At 43.2% G+C, this 21,793-nt stretch overlaps 2 protein-coding genes across 8 annotated transcripts in view; one reads left to right on the forward strand and one right to left on the reverse strand.

Annotated features, from left to right (window-relative positions):
• Positions 1 to 1,315, reverse strand: part of nuak1b (NUAK family, SNF1-like kinase, 1b) — a 31,619-nt gene extending 30,304 nt beyond the window's left edge. The window contains exon 1 of the mRNA XM_061823066.1: positions 210 to 1,315. Within this exon, the coding sequence (XP_061679050.1) occupies positions 210 to 482 (273 nt within the window). The 5' untranslated portion in view covers positions 483 to 1,315. The remainder of the gene's footprint in view (positions 1 to 209) is intronic.
• Positions 1,316 to 6,318: 5,003 nt separating this feature from the next.
• mov10l1 (Mov10 like RNA helicase 1) lies at positions 6,319 to 21,247 on the forward strand. 7 transcript variants are annotated; one of them, XM_061823303.1, is made up of 26 exons: positions 6,319 to 6,561; positions 6,822 to 6,940; positions 7,034 to 7,221; positions 8,854 to 9,013; positions 9,136 to 9,248; positions 9,328 to 9,515; positions 9,683 to 9,823; positions 11,069 to 11,338; positions 11,499 to 11,699; positions 11,801 to 11,915; positions 12,527 to 12,704; positions 12,844 to 12,914; positions 13,472 to 13,563; positions 13,631 to 13,686; positions 14,035 to 14,126; positions 15,890 to 15,950; positions 16,030 to 16,211; positions 17,205 to 17,351; positions 17,417 to 17,538; positions 17,620 to 17,657; positions 18,615 to 18,757; positions 18,884 to 19,057; positions 19,139 to 19,288; positions 20,566 to 20,673; positions 20,762 to 20,902; positions 20,997 to 21,247. In XM_061823303.1, exons 2-26 carry the CDS (start codon positions 6,853 to 6,855, stop codon positions 21,090 to 21,092), a joined length of 3,315 nt encoding a protein of 1,104 aa, XP_061679287.1. In that variant the 5' UTR covers positions 6,319 to 6,561; positions 6,822 to 6,852; the 3' UTR covers positions 21,093 to 21,247. The 7 variants fall into 7 exon arrangements, with proteins under 7 accessions (XP_061679287.1, XP_061679282.1, XP_061679285.1 ...); XM_061823298.1 differs by having other exon boundaries at positions 6,321 to 6,565; positions 17,620 to 17,719; positions 18,611 to 18,757; XM_061823301.1 differs by having other exon boundaries at positions 6,321 to 6,561; positions 6,794 to 6,940; positions 17,620 to 17,719; positions 18,611 to 18,757.
• Positions 21,248 to 21,793: the final 546 nt, after the last annotated feature.

Genomic DNA, 21,793 nt, shown 5'->3' on the forward strand with positions numbered 1-21,793 from the left:
CTGCAGCACTCCCGCAACCCTTGTGAGGATAAGCGCCTCAGAAAATGAATGGATATATGTGTTCACAGTCATAATGGCCCTTTGAGGGAAACCATAACTACAATGTGGCCCTTGACAAAGATGAGTTTGACACCGCTGTATACAGTAAGAGTGAAAGTAGCTTGAGTATACATTATATGACCAATATGATGCGTTTGTGTAATGTTTACCTCTCTGCCGGAGTGGCGTTCAATGGCCTTCTTCACTTTGCCGTACGTGCCTCTCCCCAGCGTCTCCAGCAACTCGTAGCGGTGCTTGAGGTTGTGCTTGTGGTGGTGCTTCTTCACGCCGGGGTTCCTCCGGCCGTCGCCGGTCGGGGATTCCTCGGGCGAGCGCGCGGCGTGCGGCGGCGGAGGACGGGACTCGCCCCCGCAGCTCTGGCCTCCGCCGGGGGGCTCGGAGCGGCTCGCCCCCCGGCGCGGCACCAAGCACGCGGTTTCCATCTCACTAATCGGATCGCGCGTTATTCTATCACCGGCTATCTTGCACTAAACAAAAATAATAATAATATACAGTAATACTTATAGGCCTAATAATATTAATAAATAAATAAATTACAAGGAATAACACGCAAGCTACTTGTCATATTCGTCCACGTGGAAGCAAACGTTTCCAGATTGTCTTTAAAAAAAAATAAAAATAAAAAAAGATCCAACAGAGCGTTTACTCTGTCATGTTAACGACGCTATTTAATCATCTACTTAGCACACAAAAGTCTACAAAAAATGTTTATTTCAATGAAAAAAAGGATATTATTTGCGTAATAATAACGTATTATAATATTAATCCAGAAGCTCGTTCGACTTAAAGATGGTATATAGTATATAATGTGCCTCTACTCATAAATTATCACATGGGCTACTCCTCAATCGACTCGTAAGGTCTGTCCGTGTGTCATTTGGGGCTCGCTCGCATCATCTTGCGCTCCCGAACGCTGCCAACATCACTGACTCACATCGACGAGGCGAGAAAGCTGCGACGAAACCGGCGTTTTGGACCAAGATGACCCTCATGTTTGCCCGCCGCTCATTCGTCCGGACTCGGCTGCGTGCCGCCGCGCGCCTGCGGGCTCCGTGCCGCGGTCGACCCGGGTTGAGGTGTGCGCTGCTCGGACACGATCGGGAGTGGAGGCGCCGTGGATACTGCCATCGTGGTTTCGCTTGCTGTCTCGAGTGGCTCCCTCCCTCCCCTTCCTCCCTCGTCTTTGCGCTCTCGCGTGTCCTGCTTGTTTCTGATCCTTTACGCTCGCCCTTTTTTCTCTTTACTCCACGTAAAGGAAGGAAGGATCAGACGCCGGTGGGCGGGGATTGCGCAGTCTTCCTCCCCCTTCGGTGTCTTCCCTTCTCCTTTGTGCGCCCCCCCCCCTCACTTCCATCCCCGAAACCGCTGCACTGTTGAGGAGGGGGCGCCCCCGCAGCCCCCCCTCCCAAAGATCCTTCACTGTAACGCTCACAGAAACTTTGCTATAGGGGGAAAATTCAGGATAAACCTCAAATGCACCTTTACAGGATCTTCTTTAAAGTTTTAAATAATCAATAGTTCAAGGTTGCAGGACTTTTTTGCACAATTTCCTCTCTTCTGACAATAACTACGCACATGCCAAACGTCACAAAAAGTCTATAGGTCATCCATCTATCCATTTTATTTGCTAAATATCCTCACGAGGGTCGTGGGGAGTGCTGGAGCCTATCCCAGGAGATGGGGTACACCCTGAACTGGTTGCCAGCCAATCACAGGCCACATGGAGACAGACAACAGTTGCACTCCCAACTATTGTTGATATTTGGTAACACAAAAATGCTTGCAATAGCTCAATGCCGTTGTTTATGATATGGCAATTTGAAATTTGGGTCCAGATTTGAATAAAAATCATGGGAGTTGGTACACATGATTTGCCTTTGCGGGCCACATAAAATCAAGAGGCAGCCCGCATCTGGCCCCCGGTCCTTGAGTTTGACACCTGTGCCTAAATGTGTCAGTACAGTGTTATTTTCAATGGTTTTTTTTTATCCATCCATTTTCTTAGCCGCTTATCCTCACAAGGCTCGCGGGAAGTGCTGGAGCCTATCCCAGCTGCCAATGGGCAGGAGGCGGGGTACACCCTGAGCTGGTTGCCAGCCAATCGCAGGGCATTTAGAGACAAACAGCCGCACTCACAATCACACCTAGGGGCAATTTACAGTGTCAAATGAATGTTTTTGGGATTTGGGAGGAAACCGGAGTGCCCGAAGAAAACCCACGCAGTCACGGGGAGAACGTGCAAACTCCACACAGGTGGGTCCCCCTGCTAAAAAAAAAATTCTGTAGATCATTTCTAAGGAATTTCTAAAGAACTAGAACAGTGTGCTGGGGTACATTAGTGTACCGTGGGAACTTATCCAATTTTATGTAATTGCTAAAAAAAACCCAACATTTATTCCGAAAAATAATGTATCTTTATTCATCTATTTATGCCAGTGAGGCATAATGACAGACAGATCCTCTTCACTTAGATGGCAGGAAGTACATACAGTAATTAATCGATCCATTTTTGGAGATATTTACTTTTGTTGGCGTGCCGTAGGATTTTTCAATTGTAAAATATGTGCCTCGGCTCTACAAAGGTTGGAAATCACTGAACTGTAGAACTTTAGGACCCAAGTCCTATAGAAATTCTATTGTTCTGTAGAATTCCCATAGTTGTTCTGTACAAATTATATAGAACATTTTTAGTCGGGACAGGATTGAACCCGGGACCTCAGAACTGTGAGGCCAGCGCTTTACCAGCTGACCCACCATGCCAATGTCATTTCTTTCACTTCAATGCTTTTCTATGACTTCCAGTCTCACTGCTATCTTGCAACCTGCTGTCCCCCCCCCCTCCCCATCTGTTTAAAGGCTTGCAATTTTAAGCTATTGATCAACTGTCAGATGTCATTTTGCGCTCAAGATGTACAAAATGGGAACCACACAAGGAAGACAGACGTCTGTTTAAAAAGCAATTCCAATCCCTCCCAAGAATAGCACGTTGTGCAAAAAGTACCGAGACATTGCACAGTTGGACGTGCATTCAAAGGATTTGAAAAAGTCAAATTAAGTTCAACCCGAGACATTTTTTTTTTTTTTACATACTTAGCAAATAAAGAGGATTCTTATTCTGAAATCAGTCATGTTTCACCCATAAGAAATCATACAAAATAAGTTGTTCCTGACGCAACTGTCATCATAAAAACAACTTTAACTGCACCGGCATTTTTAATGGGCAATATAAAAATTTCAACTGTCATACTCAAAGTAAAACTACTCAGCCGTTGCAGATGGCTGATGGAGACACGAAGGGGGGAGGGAACGAAAGGGCGATACTGACATTTGAGGGCGTTCAACACTGCTGGAATTTGCCTTGCTACTGAACTGAACGGCCCGTCTCTCTCTCTCTCTCCCGTGTCGCGGCAAAGTTCCACTGCCTGTTCCAAGGCCGACATCGCAAGTTTCTGCTTTGCTGTCACTGGTACCCTTCTGTGGTTGCATCTTTTTAAAAAAATGTCTGGAACAGAAAAACACCTGTGGAATTAATAGACAAAACCAAACAGGAGTTACCTGTAGAAAACCGTCACAACTACAAGAAGAACGTGCAAAATCCCCAAAAGTAAGGCCTTAGATGGGATTCAAACACTGTATCTGAGAACTGTGAGGCTAACACTTTCCAGCTGAGCCACTGTGCCGAATCAGTAAAAACAATTCTAGAAAATCCAACAGGGGTTTTTGTCTTATCAAAAAGTTCCTTGGTGAAAATTCTCTATCTTGGGATCTCATTACAGTACAACCTCGGTCCTCGACCACAATCCGTTCCAGAAGGCGGTTCGAGACCTGATTTGTTCAAAAACCGAATCGATATTTCCCACGTCTGCATACAGGGGCTGCGTTATACACAATAAGAACGCTCGCCGTGGTCGGGCCGTGCGCGCTACGTCATTTCCGTGTTTTGTCGCAGGTGTTCAGGTACTGATTTTCGTTCGAAAACGGAAGCAAAAAAACAAAATAAAATCTTGAAATTTTCGTTCGAAAACCGATTTGTTCGAGAAGGGAAACGTTCGAGGACCGAGTCTTCTCTGTATTTTGTGCAGATGTTCACCAGACTCACGCCGCTGAACGTCTCTTTGTCCACAATGTCCACGTGCTGGGTTGCAGTGTGAAACTGCAACAAAAAAAAAACAAAAAAATCGCTATATATATCAGTTCTGAACCAGCAACACATGGAAACTACTAGAAATTAATCGACATATATATTTGTGGGATAATGTGAGTTTTTTTTTTTTGCGCACACAGTGACTGCACGTGGAACAATAGAAAATCACTAGTAAAGTAAATAAAATAAAGACATTAGCCGCTTTCACTGTGAAGACTGAAAAGAGGAGTGGGGGGGGGGGAGCCCCAAACATTTAATGGATTCCTCCTGAGCCCACGCCACATTCATCACTGATGTTTTATATTCCTTTTTCTTTTTTTTTTTGGGGGGGGGGTTGTGAAAGTCATCTTGTTACTGTTTGTGTAATCCTGTTTACAGATAAAGTGACAGAAGGACTAATGGTTGGGGAAAACCACATCCTCAGAGGATATGAAAATCATCCTGCCTCTTGTTGTCTTGGAAAATAGAACAACAAAGCATTTCTATTCCCATTCGCAGGGAGACAGACAGCCAGGGAGGCAAACAGACAGACAGACAGACAAATCTTTTCGCTCCAGATGTGATGCGCCGTTTTAAGGGCGCACACTGACCTCTAGTGGTTTTTCGAATCTTAATATTTTAAACAGAACAGAGATTACAGTGAAGAACTGTATTGTGACCAAAACACAACTGCCTCATTGTGGGGTATATAGGTTCATCATGAATACTTACGGACGGACAAATTTCATGTTATGTAATATTTGAATAATCGTGACTGACTGAAATGACTATGACCAGTGTGTCGTAAAAGTAGGCACGCGTTGCAGAGGAGCAGGAGTTGAACCGAACGATGCTGACACCTGGTGGCGTTTTACAGGTAGTGCTTTAGTGAATTCATAACTTTCCTTTTGGTATTGCATGTTTCCATTTTCAACAGAGACAAACAAATATAGTTAAACTTAGATTTGTATCTTTTAAGGAGTTATGGTAAGTGTTTAAGGCGGACTAACTAAAATGGTAAAAGAATGCATTGTAATATAGAACAATTATGTTTAAATGTATGAAAGTGTATTATGGCCACACTTTAAATATACTTAATAATTTCCAACAAAAAAATTATTAATAATTTCAAACTTAGAAAATAGACTTTTTAATCTTGAGGATATCGTACTGAAATGGTGCAAAAATTACAACTTCTATCTTTTATTCAATAAACGTACAACTTTAACCCTCTCTGGACCAAATAAAATTTTGCGGAGAGAAAAATTTGATACTTTCAGAAAATGATACTTTGGACTTATTATTATATTAAATTTTCGATTATATTAAACCTGTTGCAAATTTGCAACCCCTGCCCGGAAAGGGTTAACTTAAAAATATAACTTTTCTTGAAAATAAAGAATTGAGATGATCATTATTTAGATGATTTGAGATTAAAATCTTTGCACCATAAACGTACAACTTTAAAAATAAAATTTTTCAAATTTGTATGTTAATACTGTATATAAATTATTCTTGTAAAATTACATCTAATCTATAAATATCCATATTTGTTTAAATATACAACATCTTATATAGAAAACATTTTTTTAAGACTCATCCCCAAGGTTTTAGGTCAGATTTTTCCACGTCAAATGTGAAAAGGTCTTATCTGCAAATAACTCCCATCTGAAAATATTTTTAGAACGTAAACTCCACATGGGAAGGCGAGAATGGAGACTCGAACCAAGAACCTCTCAACTGTGAGGCACACGGACTAACCACTTGACAAACACACTTTCCACGACGACTCTAATAATGGAAATAAGATTGTGTCCGTAGCATTTGTGCAGAAAATCGAATACCTTCTTCCTTGGTCCGGTCATCAACCAGTTGCCCTTGAATATTAAAATGGAAGATGGATTTAACTTTTTTTTTTGAGGAAGCTGTACTGCCCACACGGGCATGGAGGGAACATGCAAATTTCACACAGGAAGGACGGGGTGAGTCTCAAACCCCCAACCTCGGAACTGTGAGGCAGCCGTACTAACCACTAGGGGGCTGTGCTAGAAGAACTAAATATTTTGGTGTGATTAAAAAAAAAAAAAGACAGATTGAATCCTGCCTGAAATAAAGCCATTTATTCGCGTGTCACGTGTTCCTGCCAACTGGCTATAAAATGTTAAAACCCAGCGAATTTTGCCATGACATAGTCTGTATCTTGTGGTGGTATATTGCAGATTTATAATGTCGTAAATTTGACAGGAATGTAAAGATAAAGCCAGCACGCAGGCAACTCAGGCAGCCAAAATAGGACCTCCCCTCCACTTTGTCGAACTTTTTTTCCCCCCCTCAATCAAGCGAACAAAACCCCATTAAAAGGTACAATAGCCATTTAGGTAGGTAAGTGTGTGTACTTTAAAAATATTTAATCATTATGTGCACCGCAATGAAGGTATATAGCTAACAGATAATATCAGTTTGAGAATTTATTCATTTGAACGTTTAGCTAACGTAATGTTTGGAACGACAGGTGCCAAATTAGCATATACCTGAGCCAACGCGGGGAAACTTCGGTGGGACAGTTATCGTATTAAGCATTTTCATTTTATTTTTATTTTTTTTTTTTAGTTTTGAACATTACTAACTCCCTCAACAGTTTCCCGTCACTTGGGGCGAGTTTAGGCGATATGCTTTCAGCCGTGAAGTGCGTGCTGTCCAAGATGATTTCCCCGCTGTGGAGTAAAGTACAGGCGGAAGCTAATGGCGGCGCTGCGGGTAATTTGGCCGAACACTCCAGCGACTTGACACGATTTTAGCAAAAATCCGTTGTCCATTTCAATCGTTTGTTTTAATCGCTTGATTGTGCAGAACCGGAGATCATCCGCCACATCCTCGACGGGGTGGTGACTCAGCTGGGCCTGGACCACGGCCTCATCGACGATGCCGTCTACTTCACTAGTGGCGTGGTGCTGGGTGGGGTTCCTCTCAAAGTTGGGGACGTGGTGAATGTCATTGCTGTGGGCGATGGTGCCCATGGCGGGTGGAGAGCCCTCAGGGTGAGCCGCAATGACGTGAACGTGCACTGTGGAGTTAGTTGAGTTGTTTTGCAAAAAAAAAAAAATGCTGAAATGCTCTCATTTAAATAGACTTATAGCCACTTGTCGAAACAATACTGTGGTAAGAGTAACGACTCAACTCCTTTTCTTAAACAAAACTGAAATTACAAACTCAAAAATGTACTGAATTACAAAATCAAAAGGAAATATTACCGTCAATTATCTTAGATATACGTTTTGATAACTGTAAAATATGGGAGGGGGGGCAAGGTGGTTTCCTAATTGAGCAGTCTTGTATTGTTGTATGGTTGGACTTCTTTGTCTCTTATGTCATTTTCATGTCTGTAATTTCAATTGTCACTCCAACCATGTGGTGTAAAATCAGCCTTGGACTTTGTCCCCTTAATGCAGGGGTGTCAAACTCATTTCTTTTGCGGGCCACATTGTAGTTATGGTTTCTGTCAGAGGGCCATTATGACTGAAACTGTGAAAATCTTTAAGTGACCCATCATATTTACACATTAGCTTTATCAATTAGTTTTGGAATCAGAACTCAAGGGTAATGTGTTTTTCAACTATTGTTGATATTTCCTAACACAAAAATGCTTGCAATAGCTCAATGCTGTTATTTATGATATGGCAATTTGAAATTTTGGTCCAGATTTGAATAAAAATCATGGGAGTTGGTACACATGATTTGCCTTCGCGGGCCACATAAAATCAAGAGGCAGGCCGCATCTGGCCCCCAGTCCTTGAGTTTGACACCTGTGCCTGAATGTGTCAATACAGTGTTATTTTCAAAGTTGTTTTTTTTTTAAATCCACCCATCCATTTCCTTAGCCGCTTATCCTCACAAGGTTCACGGGAAGTGCTGGATTCTATCCCAGCTGCCAACGGGCAGGTGGCGGGGTACACCATGAGCTGGTTGCCAGCCAATCGCACGGCATATACAAACAACCGCACTCACAATCACACCTCGGGGTAATTTAGAGTGTCCAATTAATGTTGCATGTTTTTGGGATTTGGGAGGAACCGGACTGCCCGGAGAAAACCCACGCAGGCACGGGGAGAACATGCAAACTCCACACAGGCGGGCCCGGGATTGAACGTAGGTCCTCAGAACTGTGATGCCAACGCTTTCCAGCTGAGCCACCATGCCGCCCATGTTTTCCTTTTTAATAAATGGAAAAATTCCCGTTTTACAGCTGTTGCAAAAAGCACATATCCTGTGTTGAAATTTCCCGTGGGCCTGCTGACAAAAATTCACTTATGATTTTATTGCTGCAATAGTGTTGGTCGATGGAACACTCTAAGTTTGATGCAAATCAGGCTAATTTGGTGCTGTACTAACAGACCTTTCATAAACCAGTTGTCCAGACACGGTGACGAATTCAGCTTTTCTGATTTCCAAAATATGCCCTGCGATTGGCTGGGAACCTGTTCAGGGTGTACCCTGCCACCTGCCCGATGATAGCTGGGATAGGCTCCAGCACTCCCACAAACCTTGTGAGAATAAGCAGCTCAGAAAATGGATAGATGAATTCCCAAAAAGTTTGGCTCTACTTTAGGATCGCTTGTCAATTCACATTTGCGTTGGAGCGACCTTTTTACATTATGCTTCATCTGTTGTAGGTACTGAAGAGTTCTAATGCTTGGGAGGCCGAAGGGGGGACATCTTTGGAGGACGATTGTGCTCAGCTGCGACCTCTGATCGGCAACATCACGTCATTTGACGGCGAGCACGGCTACATCAACCAGAACACTTACTTCTTACACAGCAGTCTATGTGAAGGTACTTTCGTTGTCAAAGATGAATTTGTATCGCCCTGCACAAAACTTTGTGTCATTTGCACGAGTCGCTTTAAAAAGTTGTTTCGAGTCTTCTTCAAAGTTACAAGGCGCACAAATGTTCAGGTTACAAGCCCATGACAGGAGACTGGGTCCAAGCAAAATACTTTATCAATCCCAACCAGTGGGCGAGCCAGGCTCAATCTGTAACACCGTTGCGCTATTGCCGTCTTAATGAGGTAGCTCCCACCTTGATAGTATCGCATTAATCACCCCTTGTCAGTCTTTGTATTAGATTCTTCCTTCCCCTGTGTGTAGGTGTGTGTGACCAGCATGTACAATAACACCGGAGTGGTGGAGCACAGAGTATTCTTCTGCCTGGACTCTCTGCTGCTGCCTGCCTACTACAAGCCCTCAGTGGGCCATGTTGTCAACTTGGTGATGATGGAGAGCAAACAGTCCATCTACCGCTGGAGGGCCCTGTGCATGGCGCCAAATATGCAGAGGTATGAACTGGCCGTGGCTCCTCCTTTCTGTGGAATCAATCTGCCCCCAAAGCACAAATCTAATGGTTAATTGCATAAAGCAGAGCAGTGATTGTAGAAGTGTCCTGTTATTGTGTCCGAAAGCTTTTGATTTAAATGATGGAATGCACGTTGTGATTTTATTGCAGTTGGGAACCCACGCTGACACACACGCCTTCAGCTGAACTGGAGACCTTACTGGAAAATAAAGGAGGGTTGGATGTAACTTTCTATGGCCAGTTTGAAGATTTGAAAGTGGGAGAACAGAGGAAGCTGGTGCTCTGGATACAGTAAGTGAGCGAATGAGGCTGGGAATTGATGTTCGTATTGCTGTAGCTGTAGCTGTAAATATGTGTGGATGGTTATGTCTGTGTGGCTGGGAACCAGTTCAGGGTGGATGGTGTCTGCTCATAATGTAGTAGGTGGGTCTTCGCAGAAAATACCAGGGGTGAATTTTGTCCCAGTCCACCCCTTGTTAGCAGGCTCATATACATTTTTTTTAACCTAACTGCAGGCCAAAATCTGTCTGAAAACCCAATATGTCATTAGAAAACAAGGCTGTTTAGGATGGCACAGGACATGTATGAGGGCAGCAGAACAGCGGTGAGATGTGCTGTAGGTGTGTCAGAAGAATTTAAGGTGGAGGTGGGACTGCATCAGGGTTCCGCGCTGAGCCCCTTCCTGTTTGCGGTAGTAATGGATAGGCTGACAGACGAGGTTGGACTGGAATCCCCTTGGACCGTGATGTTCGCAGATGATATTGTGATCTGCAGTGAAAGCAGGGAGTAGGTGGAGGAACAATTAGAAAGATGGAGGTACGCACTGGAAAGGAGAGGAAATGGGGAAGAGTGAGGCCCCAGGGAGGAGAGATAACGAGGGTGGACGACTTCAAATACTTGGGGTCAACAATACAGAGCTATGGTGAGTGTGGAAAGGAAGTAAAGAATCGGGTACAAGCGGGATGTAACAGCTGGCGGAAGGTGTCTGGTGTGCTATGTGACAGAAGAGTATCCGCTAGGATGAAGGGCAAAGTTCATAAAAAAGTGGTGAGGCCGGACATCATGTACGGATTAGAGACGGTGGCACTGAAGAAACAACAGGAAGCAGAACTGGAGGTGGCAGAAATGAAGATGCTGAGGTTCTTGTTTGTTGTGAACAGGTTGGATGGGATTAGAAATGAGCTCATTAAAGGGACAGTCAAAGTTGGATGTTTTCGAGACAAGGTTTGAGCCTTAGATGGTTTGGACATGTTCAGAGGCGAGAGAGTGAGTTTATTGGTAGAACGGTGCTGAGGATGGAGCTGGATGCACGAGATAGCCTTAGATGTATAAAGATGACACGCTGTGGGAACACCTAACGGCACAAGCCGCAAGAAAAATAAGAGTCTGTTTGGGATGGATTTTGTTTTTCTGCAGACATTTGTAAGTTCAGAACTATAAAATAAGTGCCAGCGTTTACAGCATGAGAGAGGCATGGTTTGAGTTCTACCTGAGGGAATCCAGTGACTTTAAATCCTCTTCCTGTTTCCCAAATAGGAACAAAGGCTCAGAGACTCATCATCTTAAGTGCTGCGAGTTTGCTGGCTGGGACTCGGAACAACAGTTCTTTCTGAGTCCACGCAAGGTAGGACTGAATCAAAAACCCGGATGCAATTCTGGCCCTGGTCTTGCAGAAGAACGAGGAAGTCAAAATGAAGAAGCAGATGGCAAGGAGACAAAGCCCCCTTTCTCTGTGAGGAGAGAAGTAAGAGAGGAGTCTCTTCCTCCAGGAGAGCGACTCTCTGTTGTAGTCGGGTGTAAAGCAAAGTAAGTTTTGGTTTTTCTTTTTTTAAATGGAGGTGCTTGAAGATGAATACCTTAAACGATGTTGGCTTCACTTCAGTCCTCAGTCCAGGCATGTTGCCTTGTTGCATAAAAAGAGCTGACTTGCGTGTCTTAGATGTGTTACATGGGGGGATGTATTTAGGACCCTGGGAAGCTGTGCTGAGCTGCTGTTACTGCACTTCTCCTCATTTGACATCGGGAGGCGCCTCGAAGTGACGGTGTGCAGCAAGGATGAGGCTCTGCTGCAGCCTTGTGTGCCCTACAGTCCCGCTGTTGCCAAGCCCATCCCAGCGGCGCCTTCCCACGTGATCACCCTAACTGCTCACCTTTCCACCCCTAAACGGTATGGAACCTCAACTAAAATGAAGCATCGACTTAGTGATTATTGTTGTCCGCTGGTTTGACGCTATTGAAAAACAATGCGATCAACTTTCCTTCCTCTAGATTTCCGAACCGGCTGATGCCGTTCTTTCTGCCTCACTATCTGGTGCCGCAGCCTGTAAGAGACTGTGTGGCTGGACAGAAGGACATATTGGTGGTCCAGCCCTGCTTAGGAGAGGTTAGAGTTCCATCCACCTCTACCCAACCATTTTCTGAGCCGCTTATCCTTACGAGGGTCGCGGGAGTGCCGCAGCTAACCCAGCTGTCATCGGACAGCAGGCAGGGTGCACCTACTACCTTTTTGCCAGCCAATCGCAGGGCACATGGAGACAGACATCAGTCGCACTCACAATCACACCTTGGGGCATTTTAGAGTCTCCAATGAATGCATGATTTTGGAATGTGGGAGGAAACCGGAGTGCCTGGAGAAAACCCACGCAGGCACGGGGGAGAACATGCAAACTCTATACAGGCAGTGCCGGGATTTGAACCCCGGTCCTCAGAGCTGCAACACCGTGCCGACAGTTAGAGTTTCCATTACATTGTAAATATTTACCTGTACTGGGTTTTTACTCTGACCGTAAGTAGACTTTACACCGATCTGATCGCGCCGATTGGTATTGGCTGATATTTAGCATTTTATGCTGATCATCTTTAATGTCATTTGACGAACATATTGCTCCATCTTGAGATCGGATTGATCGTTTATCTTTTTTTTTTTTTTTTTTAACTCGGTGATCATCCCCAAAAACCTTTATGGTGCAAAGCTTATCTGTGACTTTTCACCAGGTGCTGTCAGCCTCCAACGCACAGGCCCGTTTCTCTACCCTGCTATGGATGGAGGAGCTTCATGGCGAGGACGAACTACGACAGCTCACCATCCAAGGAGCGCGTCTCAGGAAAGGGGCTGCCTACCTTCACCTGGAGGTCCTTGGCCTGGCTGAGGGGTGGCCCAAACTCAATATAGGCCAGTTGTCAGTCTAAACCTTACTGCAGAAGATCATGTTTGTGTCTTGAGTCACCGACTGCCGGAGACAAATTCCTTGTGTGCAGTTACATATTTGGCTATTAAATCTGATTCTGATTCTGCTTTCGTTGCATTACAGGTGACAGAGTTGTATTGAAGAGCCTACAGAGTGACAGTATGATGATGGAGTATATTAGCTGTGTAGCTGAGGTAAATTCCTACAGTGGTACCTTGATTTCAGTTTTTTGTTTTTGTTTTAACTAATAAGCTGATGCGTGTTTTTTTTTTTTTTTGCTTTGTGTTGCAACCCAGAATTTGAGTTACAAGTGCGCTTCAAATATGCCGCTTTTAAGAGAGCCACATTCTTCTAGGTGCTTTCAATCATTTATTGAATGATGACAGTTATGAGAAAAACACAGCATACAAAATGAAAACACTTGCAAGGAGCAAGGATGAGAAACTCGGACTGAGTTACCCATCCAACCCGACTGCCTCCAACTCTTGATCTCACTCATTAGGCCACAGCCCTTGAACACATCAACACATGAATACAGTTTGGTTAAACAATGCATTGCTATTTTTCTTTGTTATAAAGTAACAAAAATTGTAATTTTTTAAATGTTGGCAGGAACAGACGACAACTCATTCAGTCGGGCTAATTGACTTGATATCCAACAAGCTTGGTCATAGAAAAAAATGCAGTCAAGGTATCAAGGTGTTGAAAAAAAAAAAAAACAAAGATTGTAAATACATTTGTACAATGCTAGATCAACGATGAGGATGTGAGTCTGAAAGTCAACGCAGAGTTTCATCGCAGCTACCTTGGCGAGCCTCTTGATGTGGAGTTCTCTTACAACAGGTGTGTAAGTTTACACAATGTATATTTTCTCTTGCAATCTGACTTTACTCTGCTTTCCATTCACCAGGTTAACCATGAGGCGCTGTCACCACGCAGTTGAACAGATAAAATCTTTCATAGAGAGTAAGTGCAAATCTGCTCTTATTACAGTGCCTTGTATTCCTTTTAGCTAAGTGTTTAAATATTTAGGGTTTCACTTTTGTGAAAGGAGAAAATCTGAGACTAGGTGATGCTATTTAATCTCAGACCCTCCAAACTTTTTGAAAATACTACTTCAGAGAAAAAAAATGTCCTGGGTTTTGCCAAAAACTTGAACTTCAAGCAGCAATTTTTACAGTGTATTATCTTTCCATCAATTTTCTATAGCACTTGTCCTCATTAGGGTCATGGGTGAGCTGGACCATATAACCTGGACATTTGACCCAATTGTTTCACTGAGAATCAACCTTGTTTCTCCCCATTTCTGTGTAGTTTTCTTCCCCTCCATACTTACTACACAGACCCCTCTGTGGACAGTGAAGTGGTTAGAAGATGACCAAAACAAAATACAGGATGGAAATGAGGTAATGTGTGTGTGTGTGGTGTGTGTGTGTGTGTGTGTGTGTGTGTGTGTTTGGTACCTTGTCATACGAGTTTTTCGAGATATGACTGCTGCCGTAACTTTTTTTTTTTTTGCTTTTTCTTGCGAGCCAGGATTTGACGTTGAACGACTGTCGGTAGATGGCGCCGGGATCGTTAAGATACTGAAACGCAGGGGTTCCGCTCATCTTTTTTGAGCTTCACTAGGTATTTCCGTTTGTACACCTCGGCTCGGTACCATTTCTGTGCAGGTGTGGTCTTGTTTTGTTATTTTGCATTTAGTACAAGTAAATTTTCAACCATCTGGCCCAACAAAGCAACTGCTAAGGAAAGCAGTGAGAAGATGAAGAAAAGGATGATGCAGATGGATGGGAAATAAAAACACAAACAGGGTGTACAAGTGAGTGACTTGGCAAAGAGTTTTGACCGTTCTACATTGATATTTAAATCCCCTTGGTAAAGGCCAATGTGGAAAAGGAGTCAAACTGGGTTTTAGTTGCTTTATATTCAACCCTTTGGCAAGGGCATGAAAATTATTTTGAAGCTACGGAGCTGAGGAGGCGCTGACGAAGGAGGAATTACAGGAGCGACAGATGCAGCAGCATAAGATGTGTGGAGTGAAAGTTCTGACAATAAGACAGGAGGAGATTATCTTTACCACTGAGATAATGAAAGTGTTGATGTGGGAGAAAGTTTCGGACTTTGTTGTTAAAAAAAACATCCAGAAAATGTTGCAACTGGTCAAGCTATGTAATGACGTGTTTTACACATTTCAGAAAGAGTCAAAACGAGGCACAAACAAACGTCCTTGGACAGTTTTTTTTTTTTTTTTTTTTTTTTTTTTTTTTATGGCCAACTGTTGACACAAGAATGCGCTGCAAAAAAGGCCAAAGTTGTGCAGCAGAAAAGATCCAAAAATAATTTAGCAAAACTGAAAAAAAATTACAGTAGTAATTAAGTTCATTAAGTGTAAAGTAACAAGTTAAGCGCTAAGTAGCTAAGTGAAATGATACAAAACAAGTTAAGCAAAGTGAAAGGAAAACAAAATTGTAATTAAGTTCAGAGATAGTGTAAAGAGACTGAATGTAACTGAGAAACCATCTTTCCGCAAACATCCTCCATATTCCTTCTACACCCTCAACCTCCACCAAAAGTAGTCTCATCTCCAAGGTAAGTACACTTTATAAAAGCAGTTCCTTTTGTTCCATTTTTTTGTTTTTATTCAATACAATATTTGACATTTGAAATACACTCATTTAAAGATGTGGAAAATAAAAAAAAAATGGGGTGGCATTTTGGGGTCTTGAACAGATTAATAGCATTTACATTAATTTCAATGGGAAAATCCGCTTTGACATAAGAACAACCTGAGATAAGAGCTCAGTCACAGGATGAATAAAACTCGTATCTCAAGGTACCACTGTATGTATGTTTGTACACACAGGTCCTGTCCCCGACTCTTGTGGGGATGTTACCTAAAAAAAAATTGTAAGTCGGGATGCATTATTTACACTGGTACTGTTGTAAGGTTATCTTTTCCTTTCGGCTTTTCCTGTTAACAAAATCCATTCGATGTCATGAATATTTAACTAGCAAATGTAAAGCAGTAAGAGTACAGCAGAACTGTGCGAGGTATTCCTCTCCTGCTACGCTGCATAAAGGAGTTCTTTGCATGCCATTCTTAACTTTGAAAGTGTGAGCATCATACTGTCAGAAACAAAGGACCCCCTTCTGTATGTATTCACAGTGCATTGACCAGACACCAAACAATTCAGTCGACATGGAGTCAAAAGCCACACAAACTAAAGGTACACGCACGTGTTGACGCTTGACCTCCCCGGGCAGTGTTTGCGCCTTGCTCTCAAGAATATGTTTGTTTATTTCAAGATGGCAGTGTGCCACTAAAGCCTACTGCCAGCCCGGGCCATTTCTTCAACCGTGACCTGAACCCTGCTCAGAAGGAGGCAGTGAAGAGAATCCTGGCTGGAGAGTGTCGGCCCACCCCTTACGTGCTATTTGGACCCCCTGGCACTGGGAAGACCATCACCCTCATTGAGGTCATACTACAAGTGAGTGTAAAAACAGATGCCATTACATATTTGCCACAATGGAGTAAAACATTTGATCCCGCAGTGATTTTGTAAGTTTACCCACTGACAAAAATAAGAATGGTCTATAATTTTATTGTGAGGTGAAATTTAACAGACAGAGTTGGAACATAAAAAATAAAATCTTGTGCTTGGAAGGAGTGTTTTCTATTAATGATCACACCCAGACTCTTAATCTGAGGGAAGGGGGAAACAGGAGTGCGAGAAAGCGGGAAGACCATTCTATTGATATATTCCTATATTTCATGAACAGATTTCAAAATAGAACAAATAAAACAATGAACACAACAATCCATTTTTCTCCACCACTTATCGTCGCGGGTGAGCTGGCGCCCATCTCAGCAGACAATGGGCCAGAGGCGGGGTACGCCTGAAACAGGTCACCAGCTAATGACAGAGAACAGTTTTTTGTTTGGTTTTTGTTCTTCAGAAATTATCGCAAGATCCCACGACAAATATAGAGTCGGGTATCATTCCGTTGTGACTGTCTGAGCACTCCCCCGTGCTGAAAAGTCTCCTTGTAATAAATCTGCATACGTAACTAACAGGGGAACTCTGGGTACGGAGCAGACGCTTACTGGGAAATCTCCTGGTCTCATAGTTCCCCTTCTTCTACTTAGAGGGAGCTAACATACATTATAACCCAACCCTAACCTAACCTTAAAACAAAAGTTGATAAAAAGATATACATATATATCTGCGTTCGCTGTGTTCGTCTTTGAGACGTCCATCGCAAACATGCACACTTGGCGACAAGTTCTTGAGTGGCACATGTTGAAGCATGGATGGGGATGTTTCAGACTTGCTGGAAGTTTACAAAATATACATGCATGTGCTTTAATCACAAATACTTTTCAGCACCAGGAGGGCTCAGATCGTCACACCGTGTTTTTTTTTTTTTTTTTCCTGAAACAAAGACCTCAAAAATGACTACTGAAATTCTTCCACTTGCAGGTGTACCACTTCCTTCCTAGCAGCCGCGTCCTTGTGTGCACGCCCTCCAACAGCGCGGCCGACCTCATCTGCATCCGCCTGCACGACAGCGGCCTCGTGGACACTGCAAGCATGGCCCGTGTCAACGCTTCTTACAGACAGGAGATGGTATGAAGAGCAGCAATTATCGACTTATAATTAACGCAGTGTTGTAATATTTCTGACGTCCACAGTGCATCCCCGAGGTGCTTTGGCCGTACTCGAAAGCCGGCGAAGACCTCATTCAAGCCTCTTTCCACCGCATAGTGGTCACCACCTGCTCCAGCGTGGGCCTGTTCTACAATCTAGGACTCCAGTAAGTCTTCATCCCACAGTCATCCTCGTCCCTCAGTTTAACTTTAATACCTGTTGGATGTTTTTTTTTTGTCATCCTCAGAGTTGGACATTTTACTCACGTGTTCCTGGATGAGGCAGGTCAAGCAACAGAACCAGAATCTATGATTCCTATTAGCTTCATATCAGAAAGTGATGGGCAGGTTGGTGTCTTTAGAGTCAGGAACTACTGCTGTGAGGTCTTCTGCTCAGCTCTTGTTCTCTGAGCCCAAAAGGCCTACAAATAAAGATTGTACTGTAATATACTGGGTGATTTTCACACAAACTATGTGGACAAAAGTATTGAACCAAAACATCTTACTTGGTTGTGAATTTGTCATCTAACCAAGACATCGTAGACATTTTCTTGCTGTGTTTTAAGGCCGGTCGTGCCACTCTAAGAATGCCCCATTTTGTTTGATCTCAGTCTGCTCTGTACTGATTTGAAAGGATTATCTTACCTATTCCTTTAGCCAGGTATCGCAATATTTTTGTCCACATCAGAAATTTTTTTTTTTTTTTTGCAACTCTTCCTGAATTGAATTATCCATCCATCCATTTTCTTAGGCGCTTATCCTCACAAGGGTCGCAGGAAGTGCTGGAGCCTATCCCAGCTGTCAACGGGCAGGAGGCAGGGTACACCCTGAACTGGTTGGCAGCCAAATCCCAGGGCACATCGAGACAAACAGCTGCACTCACAAACACACCTAGGGGGAATTTAGAGGGTCCAATTAATGTTGCATGTTTTTGGGATGTGGGAGGAAACAGGAGTGCCCAGAGAAAATCCACGCATGCACTGGGAGAACATGCAAACTCCACACTGGGAGGGGTGGGATTGAACCCGAGTCCTCAGAACCGTGATGCCAGCGCTTTTTCCTGCTGCTACACCGTGCCGCCTTGAATTGAATTATTTGCCTGAAAATAATGGAGAATAACTGTCTCCCTGTTTTATGTTTTTTTCAGTCAAAGTAAAGAAATGTTTCTGCATTCTTCTCCCATCTGAATTTCATATTCATTTTCTTGCAATGAACTAAAGTTTTTCTATGCGGCCTCAGATAGTGTTGGCCGGAGATCCGTGCCAGCTGGGGCCGATTGTGAAGTCCAAGATGGCCTCGGCCTTTGGCCTGGGCTTGTCCCTGTTGGAGAGGCTCATGGCCAATCCGCTTTATGCCAAACATGAGTGGGGCTATAATCCAAAGCTGGTGGGTGCACACTTCACTGACATGCATTTTATGTAAGAAAAATTGGTACATTTACCTTCATTCTTTTTTTTAGGATAAATGTATTCATGTCACAGTATAATTGAATGATGTAGTGGAAATTTCCAGGTGACAAAGCTGGTCTACAACTACCGTTCCCATGAGGCCTTGCTCACGTTGCCCTCTAAGCTATTCTACCATGGAGAACTATGCGCCAAAGCCCCCACAGCTGTCGTGGAGTCCCTCTCACAATGGAAAATGCTGCCTAAAAAGGGTTTTCCTCTCCTTTTTCATGGCATCAGGGTGAGGAAGTAGGAAAAGTCTTGAATGCGTGTCACTTTTTTTTTTTTTTTTTCCTCCCGAGTTAAGGATGCGCTCCTCCAGGGCAAAGAAATGAGGGAAGGTTGCAGCCCGTCGTGGTTCAACCCAGTAGAGGCCGTGCAGGTCATGTTTTACTGCTGCCAACTGACCAAGAAACTTTACAACCCTGTGGATGCCTCACAGATTGGAATCATTTCCCCCTACAAGAAACAAGTAACACTGCAATCAGTTTTTTTGTTTTCATATCGTATGGTTGCCTTAAGAACTTTTTTCTTTTTCTTTTGTTTTGACTTAAGGCTGCATTTACACTGGAGGTCAAATGTGCAATTCCCATTATATCAGACGCTTTTGGATGTCTTTCCATTTACATTTCACGTGACACATATCTAATACGGCTCTGTTTACACAGACGAAACACATAAACAAATCTCATGCGCAGACGCCCAAATGCATATAAATAACTCCACAATAGTCAACACCAGGCAGGGACAACCCAGACGTAAACAATGACCTCTCCACATCTCACCACTGACTGCATCTACAGTTTTGTTTGTGAGGTAGTTTTATTCTTGGAAAGTACATTTAATATTGAGAACCACTGCAAAATCATTGTTTGAACTTTAAAACTGGTCTCAAATTTAGTGGCGAAAGTGTAATATAGTAATGATTACATTGAAATGTCTGTCCATCTATCGTCGCAGGCGTGCTGGAATCTATCCCTGCTAACTTGGGGCAGAAGGCGGGGCACACCTTAAACTGGTTGCCACCGAATCGCGGGGAATGTAGAAACCTCCATTTGCACTCACATTCACACCTAAGGGCTATTTAGAGTCTACAGTTAACCTACCATGCGTGTTTTGGGAAAGTGGGAAGAAACTGCCGTACACGGAGAAAACCCATTCAGGCACCGCAAATTGAAATGTATTGCCAATAAAAGTAAAGAAAATAAGTACCTAAATGTGATTTTAAAAACAGTACATAAAGATTAATGCAAATGTATGGAACTGTTAGGTACTGATTGCTATTGGTACAATCACAACACAGAATTTCTGGTCAAAAGAGCGAGAGGAAGACCAAAGAAAAACTTGATGGATTTTGTGAGGGAGGACATGAGGACACTGGGTGTTAGAGAGGAGGATGCACGAGATAGGCTTAAATGGAAAAAGATGACACGCTGTGGTAACCCCTAATGGGACAAGCCGAAAGAAGAAGCAGCTTTAGGTGTAGTAAAAATTAGTGGCCGGTTTTTGTTTGTTGCCCAGATGCAGATATTTATATTTTAGGCTGCATTCTCAATTGCATTGGGTTTTTATCCACATTTGGAAAAAGGCCTGAACAGAATCCACAGACATCTGACTACATGCGATTTACTCTGTATACTAATTTCATGCATATCTCAATTATTCCAATTTGGAGCAAAAAATCTGTGTTGTCACTTGACCCGAGCTTTGTAAATCCATCTGATGATTACCCCCACCCCTGCACTCCAGACTGAGAAGATCCGCATCCTTCTGGGTAAAGCAGGCCTCGCCGACATCAAAGTGGGCTCCGTGGAAGAGTTCCAAGGACAAGAATTCCTAGTCATCATCCTCTCAACGGTGCGCCGAAAACTCCAGCAATAGAGCGAAAGACTACATAGATCGTCGTCGGTGGTCAACTTTAAATTTGCGCTTGTGTGTACAATAGGTACGCTCCAACGAATCAGCATTGAGTGACAATTTGCAAAGTGCGCTGGGCTTTCTGGCCAACCCCAAGCGCTTCAACGTGGCCATTACGCGCTCCAAAGCCTTGCTGGTCATCATTGGAAACCCCCACGTTCTCATTAGGGTGAGTGCACAGACAAAAAAAAGGAATCATTACTTTACATTGCAATTAGGTCTATTCTTGACTACGTAAATCCATTATTTTATTTCTCCCCCAGGATGTATGCTTCAGGGCACTGATTCACTATTGTTTTACTAACGGAGCATATCTGGGCTGCGACCCCCCTCCTAACATTAGAGACTCTCACATGTAAGCATGTTCTATCCTCTTCGATTCCACAACGTTGCCATTATAATAACATGTCGTCTTTTATAATAAACAGTACAACCTGAAGCATATGAGCACACACACATTACATCCAATGAGTAACAACGCCACGCTGCAAATAAAAGTTTAATTATGGGAAAATAATGTGCATGTGTGTGATTAAAGTTCAAATCATAGACTCTTATGATGAGTATTAGATTTTAATTTATCTGCTTTTCCGGGTCGGGTCGTGGGGGAAGTGGCTTCAGCGGGGATACCCAGACTTTCCTTTCCCCAGCCACTTGTCACAAATGGATAGGATGGGCCTTACTAATATTGTGAAGATGAAAAAATTGCAGTTTTGGTAATATTTCTCAATCTGCTTTCAAAAGTAGAGAGTTGGGTGAAATAGAACAGATTTGTGTCGCTCAGTCACTTTGGGTTAGGTGCGTTAGTCTGCCCTAATAAGTCGTAAGTAGCTATGTTTAGCGACTGTTAAATTAGTTGCATTGTTTAATCTCAACAAGTGTCCAGATTAGAGGAATCAATCCATAATGATCCTCAAGTAATTTGAACATTTTCAGATTGGTTGTTTTGGTTCTAAATGTGGTCAGTGCAGGGTTTGAGCTATTCTAGTGGTTTACAGGGGCACGAACCATTCCAGAATCCTGAAAACTCCAAAGCTATTACCTTTAACAGAATGTTTTT

This window comes from Syngnathoides biaculeatus, chromosome 6 (genome assembly GCF_019802595.1).
Source record: "Syngnathoides biaculeatus isolate LvHL_M chromosome 6, ASM1980259v1, whole genome shotgun sequence".
Classification (NCBI taxonomy): domain Eukaryota; kingdom Metazoa; phylum Chordata; class Actinopteri; order Syngnathiformes; family Syngnathidae; genus Syngnathoides; species Syngnathoides biaculeatus.